This window comes from Schistocerca serialis, chromosome 5 (genome assembly GCF_023864345.2).
Source record: "Schistocerca serialis cubense isolate TAMUIC-IGC-003099 chromosome 5, iqSchSeri2.2, whole genome shotgun sequence".
Lineage (NCBI taxonomy): Eukaryota > Metazoa > Arthropoda > Insecta > Orthoptera > Acrididae > Schistocerca > Schistocerca serialis.
The window spans coordinates 312,061,273-312,084,476 of NC_064642.1; the positions used below are offsets into that span (position 1 = coordinate 312,061,273).

The following is a 23,204-nucleotide window of genomic DNA, read 5'->3' on the forward strand; positions in this document are numbered from 1 at the left end:
CATTCTACAAAGCAGTTTGCTTGTTTTACACATGATGGTTGGCTCTGTGGCATATGGAAGTGCTGAAGGGTTGAGTTGCATTCGTTAAGAGGTTTGAAGGCTGCTAGAATTGAATGGCTGAGGTGATTAATTTCGTGTATTTTGAGATGTAGGCAAAAGATGGGGATACATGGGGCACGAGAAGTAAGATGTTATATGGAAGGAGGTGTGAGACCGTTTTAAGTGTCCACTGTTTCAAGGATTTTCTGCATATGCAAGCAAAAAACGGGATCATTAGGAACAGTTTTGTATGTCAATATATGTGAAAGTTGATGAAGTACCTGTGGCACATACAATTTGTGGTCAAGTATCACAGTAGTAGAGTCTTTTACACAAGAAAAATTATGATAGTGGGTCTGGTTTCAGTTCATGGATAGCTCAGAACTTAGTTTAAGGTTTCAGTGAAATTTTTTTCAGAAGGTCTGAGGTGGTACTGGAAGTGAAGAATTCCTGGGATACATGGCAGTTTTGGATGAGGAGGAGGAGGACCCCTTTGAATAAACAAATCTAACATCACTACAGCTGTATACTCACGTACTAGTGTTTGTGTACATAGCTGTTACAGGCTTGATACATCGTATTCATTTTGCATCTCACTTTTAGAATTGCTTGTAATGCTGATCACCACCACATCTCACACTTTAAAAGACAATGGTAGAGAAATTATTGAATCTATCATTTATAGTGAGTACAAGTATTAAACTTCAATAAACTTATGAAAGCATTCAATAAACCTCACATTATGTATTCTTTTATGAGTGTAAACATAATAAAAAACACAACTAAATGATGTTTTCATAAACTAACTTATCTGAACAATTTTAGTGTGTAAACAACTTACCAATTACACTGCTCTTGTTCACAATTGGCATCATAACAGAAGGTTCTAGCATCAACCGACCTACACTACTTATTAAATCTAATATGCTGCCAACTCCCTTCTTGTAAATTTCCAGTAATTCATTTTCAAAGCTCCGATAAAGTGAAGGAAGTAGTGAGTATCTCCCCTCTGTGAGTAGCTTTTTGAAAACCTTCAGCTCCAGATCAGGACCCTGTGGAAACACACTCTTTGTAAGCATTGGATTTTACACGTTTTTCCATCTGCTGTGCTGGCAAAAAATGCAAACTAAATATAGCAAAAATAGTAACCAAAGAGAAGTGAAAGCTTCCTCCCACTGTGTGAATAGACCAGGCTGACTCTCCCCACAACCTCTGCAAATGTCAACACTGTCTGTCCTAATTCTGTCTCACATTGGGATCTTTCCATAACATTACTTCTCATCACCAGTCAGTCCATTGGAAGGAGGAGGACAATATCAAAGATGATAATGAATTCAGATTACTGTAGCATCATACAGTTTTTATGAGTCATCAATTTATTTAGATCACCTGGATATATTGATATTTAGGGAAGCCCTCCAGCCAAAACCTGTGGGGAGGGACAATCCTCCCAAACATTCATTTTCATTGCTGGAAAACAAACACTGATGGAATATTGGTGCTATTCATAACAAAGAGCATACGGTACTATGACAACAAGGGAAAAATAACAAAATTTAGTTTTTATAAAGTCAGATTGCTAACTAACTGATATTAATGACTATATATAAAAACAAAGATGAGGTGACTTACCGAACAAAAGCGCTGGCAGGTCGATAGACACACAAACACAAACACACACACAAAATTCAAGCTTTCGCAACAAACTGTTGCCTCATCAGGAAAGAGGGAAGGAGAGGGGAAGACGAAAGGAAGTGGGTTTTAAGGGAGAGGGTAAGGAGTCATTCCAATCCCGGGAGCGGAAAGACTTACCTTAGGGGGAAAAAAGGACAGGTATACACTTGCACACACGCACATATCCATCCACACATACAGACACAAGCAGACATATTTAAAGACCCCTAAGGTAAGTCTTTCCGCTCCCGGGATTGGAATGACTCCTTACCCTCTCCCTTAAAACCCACTTCCTTTCGTCTTCCCCTCTCCTTCCCTCTTTCCTGATGAGGCAACAGTTTGTTGCGAAAGCTTGAATTTTGTGTGTGTGTTTGTGTTTGTTTGTGTGTCTATCGACCTGCCAGCGCTTTTGTTCGGTAAGTCACCTCATCTTTGTTTTTATATATAATTTTTCCCACGTGGAATGTTTCCTTCCATTATATTGATATTAATGACTATTATTTAAAAATCTTTGTGCTACATCAGTGACTGCATATTCAAACATTAATTAATAAGCAAGAAATCAAATCCATACCAAAAGAAGGTGACATTAGGAGGAAGGATATGACATCAATGATGCCTGTTTCAGGATGTTCAGTGGCATGGTTATTAGTACCTTCGCTGAATATGAATATATACAAGAATTTAGTAAAGAGGTCCAAAAACTTTGAGTCTCTTAGACCGAGCACTTTTTTTTTTCTTTTTCTTTTCAAGACCCCTGACTTTCACATATTGAATTTTTCCAATTTTATCAACTTAAAATGTGATTTTTGTCAGCTGTTACAAAGATATTCACTTTTATACACTGAGAAGCGAAAACATTATGACCACTGCCCACTGTACAAATTGGGTGCCTCCTCATGCCATTGTGGGCATATGACGCAGTAAGAAAAGTATGTAAGCCAAGCAGAGGTGGATGGCGATTACCCTAGCAAAGATATGCACTCCGAGTGGAGAAACCCACTGAGATAAGTGACTTTGCCAAAGGGCAGATTAGTTACACAGAGTCTGAACAAGAAGCTTGAAAATGCCAAAGCTGGTCCAATTTTCATGAGCTACTGTCATGAGCATTTATGGAAAGTGGTGGGACAGTGAAACTACAACTAGGCACTAAGTGGCTGGATGTTCACGACTCTTCACAGAACATGGGGTTTGGAGGCTTGTCTGCTGTGTAAAGCAGGGCAGATGGTGATCTGTGGCACCCCTGGTGAAAGAGCAAAATACTGGTGGACACACGTTTTGGAGCACACCATTCAGCGCACATTGTTGAACATGGGGCTCCACAGCAGACAACCCCTGCATGTTCACCCGTTGCCCCAATGACATCATCAATTACAACTGTAGTGGAGTTGGGATCATCGAGATTAGACCATGTATCGCACATAGTAATCTAAGATAGCAGGTCAGCTGCAGACCACCTGCATCCATTCATGCTTGATGTCTTCGAAACACCATCATCTTTCAGTAGTGTAACTGTCTTTGTCTCAAAGCCAGAATCGTGCTACAGTGATTTGAGGAGCATGATAGTGAACTCACAAATTAAATCTTGACCACCAAATTTGCCTGATGTGAATCCAATAGTTCCCATTTGGGTCACTGTCGAGTGCCATCGCTGTGTAACCACATCAGCGGCCCATTACTTAGAAGAAGTACATGACTTGTGTGTACACACTTGGTGCCACGTAGCTCCATAAATTTCCCAGCGAACTGTAGAATCGATGATACACTGAATTGGTGACATACTGCATTACAAAGATGTTCCAATGAGCTATTATGCAGGTGGTCATAATGGTTTGGCTTGTCAGTGTAGGTTTAACTGCAGAAGTGTAGAGTGAAAAACTAAAACATGTTAATTTTATATATTTGTTAACGTAATCAACACTAAATACAAATTTAGTAGAATTAATGCATAAATGCCTTTAATGGGAGCAATACACCTGATCTTTATTATTAGAAAATTTTCAACATTAGGCTCCAGTTTAGTAAGATTTATCCTCAATCTCATTAGTCAGGGATTTCCAATCTGTTTTTTTAAGAAGATTGGCAACTGCACTAAAACTCCTTTCCACAACATATAAAGACACAAAGCTATCTAAAACTTTCTCGCAGTAGTCCATACACAGGTTAAGTAATAGGTATGTCTCCATGAAGCCAAAATTACTGATATCTCTTTCCAAATTGTATTCTAAGTTCTTTGTTAGTGCTTATCCCAATCAGTTGCTCTCGTAACCTGTTTCTTAAACGTTACTGTATGGAATGATAACCCACTGTGGTATTTCCAGAGCCAAAACACCCCCAAACAGTTCCAAAGTTTTTGAGTGCAGATCTTTCAAATTTTGAACAATGTTGAATCATCATCCCGGCTGTCTGTCTATGAAAAATTGGGAAACTGGGAAAATATGCATCATCCAATGTCTTGCTCTACTATTTTCATTCTGGCAAGAAAAGCTGAAATGATGGCCTATGTTTCTATTAAATTTAGTGTCACCTTGTAACCTCAAATTAACCTCATTAAATTTAGTACACAAACCTGTTAAATAAGCAATGTCTGCTTTCCACTTTATTAAATGTTCTTTTAATATTGGATCTTCACATGCAAAAACTGTAAAATAGTATCAAAAAGTGAGAAAAATCTTGTCAAATACACGCCTTTTTACAGCCAGATTACTTCAACTGTGCATATAACCCAGAATTCAACATGTTGCATTGATTAGTGCTTTAATGACAAATTGAAGCAACTGATGCAATCTACCACAGATTTTTAGCAACAATGTTTTGTCAATGGATTATACATTGTATTGCAAACATCCCACATATAGTTTGTTTTAAATTGCATACACCCACAATAGAGCGAAACATGCCAGGTGCTCCATCTGCTGCCACAGATATATCTGACAAAAGGATAACTTTTTCCATAAAATAACTGTTCAGAATAATAAATATTGAGTCATCTTTAGTGTCTTGTCACAGTTCTATACTGTTGTACACAAGATGTTTTCAATATCTTAATCATTTCATCAATGTGTCTTAGAACTGTGATGTTGCTCAAAGGAATTCTTTTGGGTACATCATAAGTAGGTTTGTGTAGAACAGTTTTTAAAATCCTTCAGTGACTGGAAAAACTAACTGTTTCCAGATACTACAAACCTTTTCCAGATTTTGCTATAAGCAGCAAGCCATTTTAAGACCCAGTAAACAATCACCGCCTGTGATATCGAAACGAACATAACGCCTACTGTGGGGTCTCTTTTGTAAGTTTTTCTTTAAATATGGGGGGGGGGGGGGCATTCAGTAAGTAAAGCAACACTTTTTTTTTCTTCTGAAAGTGATCCCAATACACAATATTATACCCCTCTTTTGGCTACAAAACCCTATTTTTCAACATAATCGCTATTCAATGTGACGGCCTTATGCCACCTTTATTGAGAGGGCCTCCATGTCCGCATGGTAGCCCTCTACTATTCGGCATCTGAGCCAATGTATTGTTGCATCAATAACCTTCCCATCATCTACCACTGATTCCTTCATTAAGCCAAAAAGATACAAGTCGGAAAATGCGAGACCTGGACTATAAGGTGGACGAGGAAGAACAGGCCAATGTAGTTTTAAGAGTTGCACTGGTTGTGCAGACCCTCGTAAGGTCTTGCATTTTTATGGAGGAGGAGAAGTTCATTTGCATTTTTGCAGCAATGAAAATGGTGAAGTCTCTTTCTTTTTAATTTCCTAAGGGTAGCACAATACACTTAAGAGTTGAGCGTTGCATCATGATGGAGGACCTCAAACAGAATAACCCTTTCAGAGACCTGGAAGACCATCACCATGACTTTACCAGCCGAGGGTGTGGCTTTGAACCTTTTCTTCGGAGGAGAGGTGGTGTGGTACCACTCCAGGGATGGCAGTTTTGTTTCCAGTTCAATGTGACGAACTCGTGTTTCATCATCTGGGATGATGTCTGACAAAAAATTGTCACGATCAGCCTCAAATTCCACAAGCAATTTCGCACAGATGATCCTTCATTGCTTTATATAGTCTTCTGTTACATGAAAAGGAAACAGCAGGCACACACCTTTGAATACCCCAATTGATGGATGAATGTGTCAGCACTACCAACAGACACACAGCGTTGTGCAGCGAGGCGTCTGTGATTCATCGATAACCTAAAATAAGAGTGTCCACACATTCAAACATTGCAGGAGTCACAGTTGTGTGTTGCCTGTCGCGCAAGATCAGACAGGTTTGCAAAACCTAGTTGCGATGACGACAGGCGCTTCACCCAACAACTCACCATGCTTTTGCTCAGTGACACATCTCCATAGACACTATGCAAGCACCTATGAATACCTGCGATGCTTGGTTTTCCATCAAAAGAAACTCATGACAGAACGACAGCTCTCAGCATGAAACTCATCTCCATTACAGATGCCATTTTGAAGGGCAGATACAGTCCTCCACCTATCAGAACTTCGTGAAACTATAAGGGCTGATGTGGGCACATTCCACAAAGTCCCACAATGAATTCCCCATTTTTGCAACCAAAACTACCTAAGAAAAAAAATGTGTTGCTTTATTTATCGAAAATCCCTTGTATTTGAAAATGTTTCAGATCTTTGCCTATTCATCAGGGTGACACCTTCTGACATGATCCTCAAACTTGGATGGTTTCATAGCCTCATTGCTTAACACTTTATTCCAAAAAGTCACACAGGTAATCATTTGCCTGGCAATGTTTGAATTAGATTAAACTTCAAATATCCAACACCGTATTGTCTACATTTCTTTTTAGATATGGCCATTTTTACTATCAGTTATCTGTGAACAAAAATTAAGTTATTTAGGTAAATATGCTGAGGTTGGTTGGTTGGACGAGTAGAGAGACCAAACTACTAGGTTATGAGCTCCCTTTACCTCAAACAGACAAGTCTACATGACTGTAGATCAGAGACAGCCTACTGTGCAAAACCATGGGGAAGTAAACCCCAATGTCCACAAAATGTCAATGAAGTCTAAATAAGGGGCAGAAAGAAGAAAGAGCAACCGAAAGCCCTTGAAAGCAGGGTGCAATGAGAGGGACGAGGGGGGGGGGCATCACCAGCCCCCACTACTTACCATAGATAGTCCACTAAGAAATTGTCTAGGAAAGACTAGCAACATGGACAGGCAACAGAAGCACAAAGAGACAAAAGATGGACAAGTCTAACAGACCACACAAGAGAGGGGGAAGAAGAGTATAAGAGCAGGTAGGTTGAGGATTGGGCTGTACCATGGGGCTCAGACAGCTGCAGCCTGATCTGGGCAGAGGAGTCAACAAAGTATTGTAGAGATAGTGAAAGACAGTCTAGGAGTGCTGAAAGACAGTGAACAGAGAGTCAAAAGGAGATGGTAGACTTTATATACGAACAAGTTAGTCTCATAAATGTCAAGAAATTTAATCAAAGGTTTAATTCTACATTTATGATACTGTGTTTGCTATTTTCAATTTCTTCTCATGCTTACAAATTTTTACGTAGCAGTTCATTAATGAAAATTCCACATCCAAGCACTCTGCATAAGATCTGCAGCAAATTTAATGTGAATCCATCTCATGAATGGCTTGGGGGAAGTAATGTCCTGTCCTATGCAAGACAGAAATTTCAATACTTGAACAGGTGTTTCTTGACTTCCGCAAGGCGTTCGATACAGTTCCCCACAGTCGTTTAATGAACAAAGTAAGAGCACATGGACTATCAGACCAATTGTGTGATTGGATTGAAGAGTTCCTAGATAACAGAACACAGCATGTCATTCTCAATGGAGAGCAGTCTTCCGAAGTAAGAGTGATTTCAGGTGTGCCGCAGGGGAGTGTCATAGGACCGTTGCTATTCACAACATACATAAATGACCTTGTGGATGACATCGGAAATTCACTGAGGCTTTTTGCAGATGATGCTGTGGTGTATCGAGAGGTTGTAACAATGGAAAATTGTACTGAAATGCAGGAGGATCTGCAGCGAATTGACGCATGGTGCAGGGAATGGCAATTGAATCTCAATGTAGACAAGTGTAATGTGCTGCGAATACATAGAAAGATAGATCCCTTATCATTTAGCTACAAACTAGCAGGTCAGCAACTGGAAGCAGTTAATTCCATAAATTATCTGGGAGGACACATTAGGAGTGATTTAAAATGGAATGATCATATAAAGTTGATCGTCGGTAAAGCAGATGCCAGACTGAGATTCATTGGAAGAATCCTAAGGAAATGCAATCCGAAAACAAAGGAAGTAGGTTACAGTATGCTTCTTCGCCCACTGCCTGAATACTGCTCAGCAGTGTGGGATCCGTACCAGATAGGGTTGATAGAAGAGAGAGAGAGAAGATCCAACGGAGAGCAGCGCGCTTCATTACAGGATCATTTAGTAATCGCAAAAGCATTACGGAGATGATAGATAAGCTCCAGTGGAAGACTCTGCAGAAGAGACGCTCAGTAGCTCGGTACGGGCTTTTGTTAAAGTTTCGAGAACATACCTTCACTGAAGAGTCAAGCAGTATATTGCTCCCTCCTATGTATATCTCGCGAAGAGACCATGAGGATAAAATAAGAGAGATTAGAGCCCACACAGAAGCATACCGACAATTCTTCTTTCCACGAACAATACGAGACTGGAATAGAAGGGAGAACCGACAGAGGTACTCAGGGTGCCCTCCGCCACACACCGTCAGGTGGCTTGCGGAGTATGGATGTAGACGTCTATGGCAATGTTGTTTTGAGTGTAGATGAAATTCATCTAAATTCTTATTTGGAATATAAAGGAGGTAGTGTTTTGGGCATGTCATATAACTCGGAACATGCTACAAATTCAGCGTTTGTACTTATGTTGCACAGTGTCAAGTCTGTGTACAGGGATGTTGTTCACATTTTACCGGTGAAAATCATCTAATGTATTATATGATGTGCTACTGGCCATAATAAATGACCTTGAATTAATAGGTTATAGGGTTTTTTTGTGTGATAACTGACAACAACAAAATCAATAGCAAAAACCGTGTCCATGTTTTCTGTGGATAAAACTGTTAATATAGTTTTTAAACATCCATCTGATCCTAATCGCCCACTTTTCTTTTTAATTGATGCCATACACATTGTTAAATGCATTAGAAATGTGTGGTTGGACCAGAAACAATGATGGTAAAGATATGTTTTATCCTCAGTTTCCAGTCAGAAAAGAAGTGGAAGAAATTAAGTTTTCTGTAGCATCTTTTAAAACGCTGAAACAGATTTATGACATAGATTCCAGTTCTTTAGTAAAATATTGTCACATATTGTCTCTCAAATCGCTTTGCCCTACATTGTTAGAAAAACAGATCATCAAACTAGTGTTGCAGATATTCAATCGACATGTGTCAGAGGGCCTTGAGGTAGCTAGTGATAAATTTGATTTGAGACATGCACCATCAACAGCAGAATACATTGAAATAATAACAAAATGTCATCAATGTGAAATCAGTGATTAAAGGGAAACATAAGCAGAATCCTTATATGGATCCATTGACAACTGACAGTGTTTCTATGCAATTTTTGCTAGATTTTCTAGACTGGCTTGACGTGTGGAAAGCAAAGGGTCTGTCAAGTGGGTTTCTCTAAAAGGAATATTTTTTTCTGTTCGACATACAACATATGCCATTGTAGAAATTGCTCAATATTGTACTGAAGAGCTAAGTATGAGCTATTTACTAACAGCCAAGCTTCAAACAGATGTGCTTGAGCGGCGTTTTGGAAAGTATAGACAGCTTGCAGGTTCCCAATATAATGTTTCAGCGACAAGTCTATGAAGCAGAAAAGAAGTTTCAAATTAAAGTGTAATGCCTTTAGTTTTATGTTCTCCTGCCTATGGCAATATCACAGTAGGGGCCATAAAATTTTTTATGTTTTCTGAAGTTGAAGAAACAGACACATTAGACATAGAAGTCAGTGTAAATGCAGATGATGTTCTTTCCGTGAAAGATATTGCAACGTCTTTAACTTTCATTGCAGGCTACTGTGCTCTTGCAGTGATTAAGAAGCTGAAGTGCGAGAGTTGCCTTAATGAAATTGTGATTGAAAAGGAGTTGCCAGTAAACTAACATTTTAGTTTGATACAAAGACTTGACCGTAGGGGACTAAAATACACATCAGACACTATTTTAAATATGATTGTCTACACTTATATTGTCGTCAGCAAACTTTTCAAAGAACATGAAAGAGATTTTCTTGCCTGTACGAATAAACGTGCTATTGCCTGTGCAGTAGCACTTGCTACTCTTCAAGAAAATGACTTTTTATTAATTGATGGGCTATGTTGCAATGGACATTCATTCCAGGCAATAATGAAAAGCGTTGTTTGGGTTGGTGTCAACATATTTTTAAATAACCACTGTAAAAAGGTTAATGGAAAAAAAAATTCAAAAAACTATCAGCGAAAACTGCAAACTCTTACGACATAATTTTGAAATCTTTATCTTACATTCTATTTAAATCATTAATACAAAACTTGTCATCAGTAATACTGCCACATCAACAAATGCCTCTTAAGCTGAACTACTTAGGTTAATCTGAAACTAGTCAAGCAATAGAACTTACCAAATTGCAACTTATGGCTGAGAGTTTTTATAAATATTTTAATATATAGTTGGTAACAGCTATCAACAGTGATAGCCTAACTTGAAATTTTTATCGAAGATATTAATCTTTAACATAAAGAGTCTTACACTAATTCTTTCTCAGTTGAAGTTTAGGTGGTGAATGATACATACAGGGGTGAGGGGAGGGGGGATGGCAGGCAGAGAGGACCAATAGTAATCTTTTTATAGTATGTAAAACCTAAAAATCATTTCACTTGGTTTTCCAAGTATGGCTTAAACCACTTCTTTGCTGCATGTCTTATTCATAGTATTTCTAATTTGTGTAATAAAGTTATGTGGCCCAACACGCCACAGGCCTTTGATGAAGCCAAGACAATACCATTTTGATAACCTTCTTTTATTATTTGGAAAACAACTTAAACAAACTGTGCTGTAGCAGACTCCACTTCTTTTACAAACAAGGTTAATTTGTTCTGGTGATTAATTATAGTTCCCATTCTTCTAAAAACATTTTCTTTTGTAAATCATGTTTGTGAATATTTTACTACCATTACAAATGGAGAAGCTGGTAGGGGAGGGCTTTGCAGTACTTTCATGGCCTTCTTTGTGTATGATGATTGGCAGGTCTCATCTAATAGTAATGTAATTGTGGAATAGCTCTCACTTCTCTTGCAAGCACTAATCCTCAGGCTCACTAATGACTGAGCTCTTTAAATAGATGCTTGCTCTGTGCCATAAAGTGGCTTCTTGTTGGCTCATCTTCGCTGAGAAGGAAAACATTTGAGGTGGACTGTCAGATATGCCCTTTGTTGGCTTTTTGAATATCTTTGTTTATAAAAGAGTATTCAAAAAGCTTAAGCCTATCACAATTGCTTTTCACTCACCTGATCTAATTAATGTGTCCAGATCCAACTTATGCATTACTGATCATATTCCGACACCACTTGACACATTTTTGCCACATAACATAAACTTACAGATGGTAATTACTTGCAATTTACAGAGTGATCTAATATAATGTCTATATGCATTGCCATTTTTCTACTACAGTGCTTTCATATTCATTCCTCCTACACAAAACTTTATGGTGCAGTGTTTTATTTGCATTCTTTTAGTGTCCCAGTTACTTAAAGACCTTCCATTACTACCCTGGAGAATATAAAATAGCAATTTATTAATTAATGTTGTTCAAACTTTATCATTATTACTCCTGAAATTATGAAACTTCTGTCTCAAGAATGTGCTTTTTGTTAATGTTTTGACTTTGTGTCCAAAAGTCTTAATTATTTTGTACCTACATAGTATTCATGCTGTACATCTATAATTTTCTATTGTGAACCAATATAATCTAAAATTTCTCTCATTCCATGTGTTAGTGATTACTGACAACAAAAGTATATGGAAGATGAATACGAGAAATAAATAAATTCATTCATACACAGAATTTTTTACTTTCATTTGCATTCATTCATATCAGCATGGTCAGTAGATGCAACTTGTGTTCCACTTCTAAACAATTAAACTGTTCCTAATAGTTTACCAGTATATATATATTTTGGAATGATGATCTGTTAATTTATTGCAACTAAATAGAGCTGAATCACCACCCCCACCCCTTTCCCCCCAACTTATGGAAGGATGAAGTATCTAAGCCACTGGTCAGTGCAGCTCAAATGCGATGCCAAATGTAGGTAAGTGTGCATTTTTCACAATTATTTAATCACAGGTCACATCACTTCATAAAACTTCTCAACAGATGAAATGAAAGCTTACTTCATAACTGAAATTTTTTTACATGTAATTCATGCAAACAGTTTGTTTCAAATGTATAGATTAATACAGGGTTATAAATACAAAATCAAATAGGGGTAATGCTGGAGTCGGTTTAATAATGAATAAAAAAATAGAAGTGCGGGTAAGCTACTACAAACAGCGTAGTGAACGCATTATTGTGGCCCAGATAGACACGAAGCCCACACCTACTACAGTAGTACAAGTTTATATGCCAACTAGCTCCGCAGATGACGAAGAAACTGAAGAAACGTATGATGAAATAAAAGAAATTATTCAGATAATGAAGGGAGACGGAAATTTATTAGTCATGGGTGACTGGAATTCGGTAGTGGGAAAAGGGAGAGAAGGAAATGTAGTAGGTGAATATGGATTGGGGCTAAGAAATGAAAGAGGAAGCCGCCTGATAGAATTTTGCACAGAGCACAACTTAATCATATCTAACACTTGGTTCAAGAATCATGAAAGTAGGTTGTATAAATGGAAGAAGCCTGCAGATACTGTCGGGTTTCAGATAGATTACATAATGATAAGACAGAGAATTAGGAACCAGGTTTTAAATTGTAAGACATTTCCAGGGGCAGATGTGGACTCTGACCACAATCTATTGGTTATGAACTGTAGATTAAAACTGAAGAAGCTGCATAAAGGTAGGAATTTAAGGAGATGGGACCTGGATAAACTGACTAAACCAAAGATTGTACAGAGTTTTAGGGAGAGCATAAGGGAACAATTGACAGGAATGGGGGAAAGAAATACAGTAGAAGAAGAAGAATGGGTAGCTTTGAGAGATGAAGTAGTGAAGGCAGCAGAGGACCTAGTAGGTAAAAAGATGAGGGCTAGTAGAAATCTGTGTGTGAAGAAGAAATACTCAATTTAATTGATGAAAGGAGAAAAAATAAAAATGCAGTAAATGAAGCAGCAAAAAAGAATACAAACATCTCAAAAACGTGATCGACAGGAAGTGCAAAATGGCTAAGCAGGGATGGCTAGAGGACAAATGTAAGGATGTAGAGGCTTATCTCACTAGGGGTAAGATAGATACTGCCTAGACGAAAAATAAAGAGACCTTTGGAGAAAGGAGAACCACTTGCATGAATATCAAGAGCTTTGATGGAAACCCAGTTCTAAGCAAAGAAGGGAAAGCAGAAAGGTGGAGGGAGCATATAGAGGGCCTATACAAGGGCAATGTACTTGAGGACAATATTATGGAAATGGAAGAGGATGTAAATGAAGATGAAATGAGAAATACGATACTGCATGAAGAGTTTGACAGAGCACTGAAAGACCTGAGTCGAAACAAGGCCCCGGGAGTACACATCATTCCATTACAACTACTGACGGCCTTGGGAGAGCCAGTCCTGACAAAACTCTACCATCTCGTGAGCAAGATGTATGAGACAGGCGAAATACCCTCAGACTTCAAGAAGAATATAATAATTCCGATCCCAAAGAAAGCAGGTGCTGACAGATGTGAAAATTACCGAACCATCAGTTTAACAAGTCACGAATGCAAAATACTAACGCGTATTCTCTACAGACGAATGGAAAAACTGGTAGAAGCTGCCCTCGGGGAAGATCAGTTTGGATTCCGTAGAAATACTGGAATACGTGAGGCAGTACTGACCCTACGACTTATCTTAGAAGCTAGATTAAGGAAAGGCAAACCTACATTTCTACCATTTGTAGACTTAGAGAAAGCTTTTGACAATGTTGACTGGAATACTTTCTTTCAAATTCTGAAGGTGGCAGGGGTAAAATACAGGGAGCAAAAGGCTATTTACAACTTGTACAGAAACCAGATGGCAGTTATAAGAGTCGAGGGGCATGAAAGGGAAGCAGTGGTTGGGAATGGAGTGAGACAGGGTTGTAGCCTATTCCCGATGTTATTCAATCTGTATATTGAGCAAGCAGTGAAGGAAACAAAAGAAAAATTCGGAGTAGGTATTAAAACCCATGGAGAAGAAATAAAAACTTTGATGTTCGCCAATGACATTGTAATTCTGTCAGAGACAGCAAAGGACTTGGAAGAGCAGTTGAATGGAATGGACAGTGTCATGAAAGGAGGATATGAGATAAACATCAACAAAAGCAAAACGAGGACAATAGAATGTAGTCAAATTAAGTCAGGTGATGCAGAGGGAATTAGATTAGGAAATGAGACACTTAAAGTAGTAAAGAAGTTTTGCTATCTGGGGAGCAAAATAACTGATGATTGTCGAAGTAGAGACGACATAAAATGTACACCGGCAATGGCAAGGAAAGTGTTTCTGAAGAAGATAAATTTGTTAACATTGAGTATTGATTTAAGTGTCAGAAAGTCGTTTCTGAAAGTATTTGTATGGGGCGTAGCCATGTATGGAAGTGAAACATGGACGGTAACTAGTATGAACAAGAAGAGAATAGAAGCTTTTGAAATGTGGTGCTACAGAAGAATGTTGAAGATTAAATGGGTAGATCATATAACTAATGAGGAGGTATTGAATAGGATTGGGGAGAAGAGAAGTTTGTGGCACAACTTAACTAGAAGAAGGGATCGGTTGGTAGAACATGTTCTGAGGCATCAAGGGATCACCAATTTAGTATTGGAGGGCAACGTGGAGGGTAAAAATCGTAGAGGGAGACCAAGAGGTGAATACACTAAACAGATTCGGAAGGATGTAGGTTGCAGTAGGTACTGGGAGATGATGAAGCTTGCACAGGGTAGAGTAGCATGGAGAGCTGCATCAAACCAGTCTCAGGACTGAAGACCACAACAACAACATAATTTGAATACATAGATTGAATATTAGTTAACTTAAGGAGAAAAGAGAATTCATTGGAATTTGTATTGGCCTACTAAAACTTTCTGGCAATACCATTACATACTCATCTTGAGCCAGTGAGATTTCCTTACTGGAAAGAAAGTTTCTTAGGGAAAGGCGCACAAACTGAGAAGAGAGATCATCTCACTCATTAGAACTGCATTTCATTTAAAACTATTAACATGAGAAATTTCTTTAAATTTTAAAAAAGCATGAATACAAGTTTGCTGAATGGTGGACTAAAACATATGTAGAACATTTTTTTCATGGCAGTGTTGGTTTTTGAAACGACTCATACAACTGCTTATTACCAATGCCCCATTATAGGGGGTGCTGTTATAATTCAACCACTATTTGCCCAATTTTCGCGTTTCTTTATTTAATTCACAGGTATATCAGCCGACCAGGTTTTGAAATAGATTTTGCTACATAAGGAATAAGCAGCGGCATTAACAGTGAACAATGTCCGTAAAATGTTAGCCACCAGAGTGCTACTTTGCAAAATGCCGTCCACGCTATTAGACCTGCGTCAGAATGATGCAATATTTAACTTTGGGGGGGGGGGGGGGGGGGGGGGGGGAGAACATAATAGAAAGTCCACGAGAGCATACAAGAATCTTTCATGGGTGGCTTTCAATCAAAATTTTTGTCATTAAAAGTCGTCTTCCACAGCAACTACAAAACGGAAGAATGGTGAGTGATGGTCAGCCATATAAGATAAATATACACTGTTGCAGACTTTTAGTTAGGCCTTTTCGAGATTTACAATGTATACTACAGCACTTACAGTTTAGGAATGGTATTGCAAAAGAGCACACTGGCACAAACACTTTCATTGGTATAGCTGATGATCTTTGAACGGCTAACCAGACTGTCATCAAACAAGTCGTGACAATCGCTATTAAAGCAACGTTAAAATAAAATAAAATCAAACAATGGAAAATCCATGATGGAATGTAACAATACCAGAATAAAATAAAATAAACTACAATGAAATAGGTCCATTCATTTGGGAGTTTCGATGCCTCAGATAGTGAAAATTATTACAGCCACTTTTTTTTGTCGGGGCCAAAAGGTATGCAGAAATAAGTTACAGACAAAGGAACCGGGTCATTTCAGAAAGGAAATCTTGTAATTCATGAGAGAGGTACATTAGATTTCTTTACGAATTTTTGTCGCCCGGATCCCTTTACAATCTACTGCTACGGCCAAACGGACTGCGAGCAACGGCACCACACACTGTGCGTGACATCACTGAGCGGGCGCACAGGCTTTCCTCTATAGGGGGTGCCGATTGTACGCTTGCAAACTATAACCTCTCTGGCCATTAAATCCTGACCAATTGAAATTCTGCACTTGGTTATTTTGATATCCTTACTTGAATTTTTGTCTGCTTCTGTTACCAAATTAGTTCCTGTTGGTATTGCTGTGAGGGGGATATGGCTGCCAACCACGTTGGTTGTTATTGCCATTTCCACTGTTTTGTTCACTGTCACTTTTTGGTTGCGCAGGTCTCTCTTCACAGATAAAATAAATGGAATCAAGAACTGAGAGGAAATTCTCTATATTGTGCCCAGGAGTGGTCATTAATTTGTCATGTATGTTAACCGGTAATTGGCTTTTCAAAAATTTTAGGAAATTTACATGTATCTCGGGTTTGTCCAGTAATGGGTTTTATTTAGATACTTTATAAAATATCTTCCGAGGCCCCCCGTCCCCCTGTCTCCTGCTAACTGGCACCAAGTTAAACGCTTCGTGCCTCACACTCTCTTTTACTGCAATGGACCAGAACTTGTCTAGGTATGACCTTTTACACTGTTCATAAATGTGGCCCACAGCAAGATGTCACTTTGTGTATAAACTACCACAAAGTGTATCTTCAAGAGATAGGAAGAACCAGAAGAATGACACAAGGACAACCAATACTACCATGGACAAAACAGGAAAAGAAGACTACAGAGAGAAGCAAGGAACAGGTAGAAGGGGTAAAAACAAGAGAGCAGATGACGGTGGCTGGCTGACCACTGAATAAAAAGGAAAAGCCAACCACTCTGCACACATTAAAACATTCATCCTAAAAGCATTAGAATGGAGAACATAAAGGGCTGATGAGGTGTTTTCAGCTAAAATTAATGGCAGCTCACCAAGATGTGGGCCACTGTCAGCCAGGCGACACACCGACACTGAGGTGGGTCATCATGGTGCAGGAAATAGCCGTGTGTCACCCAGGCGTGGCCACTGCGGAATGGCGGAGAACCACATAGTCCCTGCGAGAGACCCGCAGGAGGACTGCCACACATTTGTAGTCTCCTTAATGGCACGCAGATTGTTGTGTGTGCTTAGGTTATTTCACATTGTCTTCCAAAGCTGCAAAACCTTGCAGCGTAGTACTGAACACATGTCAGCTGCAGATAAGACGATCCCCATAAGAGGTTTCCATGTAGCCTTTTTGGCCAGCGTGTCGGTAAGTTCGTTGCTAGGGATGCCGACGTGACCTGCCGTCCAGACACCACTGAATGACTGGACTGTTCCAGGGCATAGATGGACTCCTGTATGGTTGCTACCAAAGGATGATGAGGGTAGCACTGGTCGATAGCTTGTAGGTTGCTCAAAGAGTAAGTACACAGAAGAAATGACACCCCAGGGCATGAACAGAAGTGCTCAAGAGAACGAGATACAGCCACCAGCTCGGTAGTGAAAACGTTGCACCCAATGGGAAAGTAATGCTGTCAATATGTCCTCGATGCCCATACGTGAAGCCGACGTGAGTATCAGCCATCGAGCCGTCCGTGTAAACCAGTTAGTGTCCTCCTTATTCTCACATGTCAAGAATTGAGAGGAAGTGGCAGTGGAGAGCCGGGGGTTAACTGAGTCCTTAGAGCCATGTGAAAGGTCCAGGCGAAGATGCGGCCTAGGTGTACACCATGGAGGTGTACATGAATGGGCCGCAAGTATAGGTGGTAAAGGCAAGGACTCTAGTTCAGAGAGAAGGAATCGGACACGAACTGCAATTGGAAGCCCTGATGACCTGGGCTGTCAATGCAGCAGATTAACCGCCGTGGGTGGGAAAATGAGATGGCGAATCGGATGCGCAGGAGAACTCTGAACGTGGGCAACATAACTGGCCAGCAGTTGTGCATGTCTAACCTGCAATGGAGGAACCCCAGCCTCCACAAGGATGCTGGTCACCAGACTCGTCCTAAAAGCTTCTGTCGCTAGGCAAATGCCACAGTGGTGCACGGGGTCGAGTAAACGCAACGCTGAGGGAGCTGCCAAACCATAAACCAGACTCCCATAGTCAAGGCAGGATTGAACAAGGGCTCTGTAGAGCTGCAGCAGTGTAGAGCCATCTGCACCGCAGTTGATGTTGCTCAGGCAGCGGAGAGCATCGAGGTGATGCCAGCACTTACACTTAAGCTGTTTAAGATGAGGAAGCCAAGTCAATCGGGTGTCGCATACCAGTCCTAAGAATCGATATGTCTCCACTACATTGAGTGGATAGTCATTAAGGTAAGGTTCTGGTTCTGGATGAACGGTAAGACATTGACAGAAGTCCATAACGCACGACTTTGTGGCCAAAAACTGAAAACAGTGGGCTAGAGCCCACGACTGCGCCTTGTGGAAGGCTCCCTCTAATGTTAATGCCAGGTACACCCGTGGGGTCTGGTACCCGAAAACATGTTTCATCTTTGCCCAGACTTCAGAACATGACGAATGGCATCCAATGGTCGCCACATATTTCGTGTAACACTCCTGCTTCCATCATCTGATAAATTGGCGAACACGGGCACGAAGCCGTTTAAAGGCTACGAGGTGCTCCACGGAAGGGTACCACTTACACCACTGTAGAGCTCGCCAACACTCCTCAATTGCTTCAGCGTCTTCCGGCGACTACCAAGGGACTACCCTTCCCTGGGGGCACCCTAAAGAGGGAGGGATTGTGTTTTCTGCCACAGAAACAATTGTTGTAGTCACCTGTTCAACCGTCACATCGACGTCCCAAGTGCGGGAGACTCAACGATGACAGCAGAGGTGAAAGTTTCCCAGTCCACCCTGTTTAAAGCCCATCGGGGCAGGCATCTGGGGGCCTGATGCCGGGGCAGTGATAGCAAGATGGGACAGTGGTCACTACCACACAGGTCATCATGTGCTCTCCAGTGGATAGATGAGAGGAGGCCTGGGCTGCAGATTGATAAATCAATGACCAGGTAACTACAATGAGCCGCAATGAAATGTGTGGTGGCTCCAATGGCATGGAATTATGTGCCTTAAAATCTCCCAAAAGTAGGAAAGGTTTACAGAGTTGATCAATCGGCGCAGCTGATACATTCAGGGGTACTGCACAATCTGGAGGAAGATATTCATTGCAGACAGTTATTTCCTGCTTCGTCCTTATTCTGACAGCCACAGCTTCAAGAGAGGTTTGAAGGGGCACAGTTTCACTGCAGACTGCGTTTAGGACATAAACACAAACTCCACGTGACACTCGATTATAGTCGCTATGGTTCCTGTAATATCCCTTACAGCTGTGGACAGCAGGCGTCCGCATTGCCGGGAACCATGTTTCCTGGAGGGCAATGCAGAAAGCAGGTGTAAAGCTTAACAGTTGTTGTAGCTCAGCCAGCTGGTGGAAAAAACCGCCGCAATTCCACTGGAGAATGACATCATGAGACTGGGAAGGCATGGAAATTCAATGAGGCAGTTTACGCCTCAGGGTCACCTGCTGCCACCAACTTATTGCCTGAGCAGTCTATAACCAATGTGTCTGAGGGTCCGGCAAGATCTAGGTCCTCAGTGGATGCCAGAATCTCCACCTCATCCCCAGATGCACAGCTTGTAGGCAGTAGTGGTGTGGGTAGCGCCGCAATTTCCTTGGTCTTAAGAGATCTTCTTTTTGGACTTTTCTCACTGCTTCTTGGGTTTCTCTGATGGGAGGGCTTCACTGATTCACTCTCCGAAACTGAGGATAATTGTGAAGCCCTAGAACCAGCTGCATTTGGGCTCTTCAGCCACTGGCAGGCGTCATCTTTCCCACTAGCAGAAACCTTGGAAGAGAATGACCCAAGGAACCCCTTCCTAGTGAGAGGAGCTGAAGAAGACTTACACTTCTCCAGCTCAGAAGTGGGGACTGATATCCCCGATGGTTGGCGGTTGGGGGTGGAGGGTGGGGGTGGGGGGTTTGCTCCCGAAGTAGGTGGTATGGGAGCAACAGGGAGGAATGTGGCTCCCACCGTCAAGGCAACAGGTGTAGTCTTCTGGTTCTCAGAGGCGACAGGAATGCAAGGAACTGATGGGGTAACAACTATTCCCATAGTGGCAGCTTAAAAGGTGGTCATAGCCACAGGATGTAGGCGCTCACATTTTCTCTTAGCCTCCGTGTAGGTCAGTCTGTCCAGGGTCTTGTATTCCATGATTTTCCTCTTTTTCTGAAAAACCCTCAGTCTGACGAGCAAGGTAAATGATGCTCTCCGCAGCTGACACAGATGGGAGGCAAGGCACATGGAGTATTGGGACGCGATGGATGTCCACAATCTCGACATGTGACGCTGTAAGTACAGCGGGAAGACATACGGCTGAACTTCCAGCACTTAAAGCACTATATCAGGGGAGGGATATATGGATTGACGTCACAGTGGTAGACCATCACCTTCACCTTATCGGGCAATGTGTCACCCTCAAAGGCCAAGATGAAGTCACCGATGGCAACCTGATTATCCCTTAGACCCCAATGGACACGCCGCACGAAATGAACGCTTCACCACTCTACATTGGCACACAGCTCATCATAGGATTGCCAAAGAAGGTCACCTGTAGAATATAATACCCTGGACCATATTTAAGCTCTTATGGGGTGTGATGGTAACAAAAACATCCCCTAACTTGTCACAAGCAAGTAATGCCCATGACTGGGAAGAGGATGCTGATTTTATCAAGACTGACCCAGAACGCATTTTGGACAAGCCCTCCACCTCCCCAAACTTGTCCTCCAAACGCTCCACAAAAATCTGAGGCTTCATGGACATGAAATATTCCCCATCAACTCTCGTAGATAAGAGATACCACGGCGAATAAGCTTCACTGCTGTCCTTAGGCTGGCATTCCTCCCGTGGTGTGACAGGGAGGGGAACAATTTGGGGTCATATTTCTTAGCACTGAAGTAAGACTTTTCCCGCTTAGAGACTGCTGGCGGCAGGTCACCAGCAAGAGATGATCGACTATGCTTCATGGTGTGTCATCCACCCTGAAGCCACCCACTCCAACCAGAGGACCTCCACACGGGCGCCACCCAGCCTCAGCAAGTGCCACCTGGCAGGATAGCCATTGACGGGAGTCCCGATGTCTCAGGGAGATGGGCATCTACTCCAGTGCATACGTGGGGAGTTAACAGCGCAGGCTTCAGCAGAGCGATCCCTGTGTTGTCAGGGAGCTACAACCAACAGGGTACATGGCGGCACCACCACAACGGACTGGCTACCGTGCTCGATATGAGGTGATAAGAAGTCCATGGTCATCATCAGTGCAGAAAGCAACACTGCATAGTGCATGGTGGAAAGCGCAACCAGGAAGATGTCCTCGCCCAAGACATGAAGAATGAGCGGGACTGCAGTGCGTTGACGAGGAAGTGGGCTAAAGATCTCAATGTATGATGGACACGATACACCACATAAGGCACCCTTACTCAATTGGCTCGCTCTTCGGGAAAATTTAAAAAGATGGGCGTCAGATCCGACAGGGGACCATCACATACAGGCTGAAACGTATGAGACTCCTTTTAGTCGCCTCTTACAGCAGGCAGGAATACGTCGGGCCTATTCTAACCCCAGACCCACAGGGGAAGGGGGAGGGGAGATGTAGGAGTTGCCCCACACTCTCTCTTAGCCGATGAGATGAACAGTGACATATACAGACGAAAGCTCCAGCTCTTACAGAAGAATTCTGAATTTTCACTGTGACCTTCATAAATGTGGTCAGCTCTTGTGAACTCCCAATTTACATGTAATGCACACCTAATTCCTCCTGTCACACTGACATGGACCCCTTGCTGGTTGACCACTTTGGGAATCACTGATTTAGTGAGGTTATCAATATCTTTCCTGATAAGCAATCTTCTTTAGACAATAGTCCTGGTCACACAGAGTTTTTAGGGATTTTTTGGCAGTTACAGCATTTTGGAGAGGAAGGGTGGCAACCCATTGGTGTCAAGCATGCTGCAAGAGCCATTCCTCCTCAAGCAGCCCATTCTACCGGTGTCTCAGGTTGATATATTGCACATTCCCTCTTAACACTATGAAACCCAGAGAGGGGGCTGAATATGATCAGCAATGACGAATAGAGACTCAGGTTACAATATGAGATTGTGTCCAGCAACCAGTATTTTACTGAAACTGCTCGGCCATGTGAACAAGCTAGAATGTGATGAAGGAGTAATATCACTGAAGATGGGCTGAATCAAACTGAAGTCTTTCACAATCATTGAGAATGGCAACACACTTTATGAAACTGATCAACAAATAAAATTTTGAAACACAATGTGTAGTAGTTGGTGGATTCTTTTCATCTGCTAAGCTAATCATCTGTTGAATGGCACTCACTGTGTGATTCAACAGCTTGCTGTAAACAGTAGTAGTAGTAAATGAAAAGCACCAGTTTGCTTTTGTTCTACAATGTTACTTTTACTGTTAAACGGTTTTCGGCTCACAAGACCGTCTTCAGACATGTCTGAAGCAAACTGGTGCTTTTGATTTATTGTAATGTTGTTCTACCAAGAACCGACGGACGATTCTGTTAACAGTAGTAGTAGTAGTTTATCATTTGTACTCTCTTCACGGAAGCAATGAAAGTGGTTGTGTTATATCAGTATTAAGCAAGGAGACTTATGAATTTAACTTTCTTTGCAAGGAACTGTGGTTTTGTGAAGACTGTTTCTTCAGTTGTTTTCCTATGTTTCATTAACAACTAAACATTACACAAGCTCACTGAACTGAAAGCCTTGAATGACTCCAGCCGTGCATCATCAATCACCTAATCGGCATACGGAAAGGAAAAGTAATTGTTGACTAAGTTCATGTAAGTGTATTATTACATAAACTGAATTATATTTCTCACAAAAATAATCATGTAGTAGTATATATTACATAAGACCGCCTGGTTGGCCGTGTGGTCTAAGGCACCGCTTTCCGGGCGGGAAGGAGCACCTGGTCCCCGGCACGAATCCGCTCGGCACATTTGTGTCGAGGTCCGGTGAGCCGGCCAGTCTGT

The 23,204-nt window shown here is 41.3% G+C and overlaps 1 protein-coding gene across 1 annotated transcript in view; it reads right to left on the reverse strand.

The window, feature by feature from the left end:
- LOC126481219 (anaphase-promoting complex subunit 5) overlaps positions 1 to 23,204 on the reverse strand; it is a 143,323-nt gene that overhangs the window by 75,925 nt on the left and 44,194 nt on the right. Inside the window, exon 3 of the mRNA XM_050104823.1 lies at positions 881 to 1,091. Coding sequence (XP_049960780.1) covers positions 881 to 1,091 — 211 coding nt within the window. The remainder of the gene's footprint in view (positions 1 to 880; positions 1,092 to 23,204) is intronic.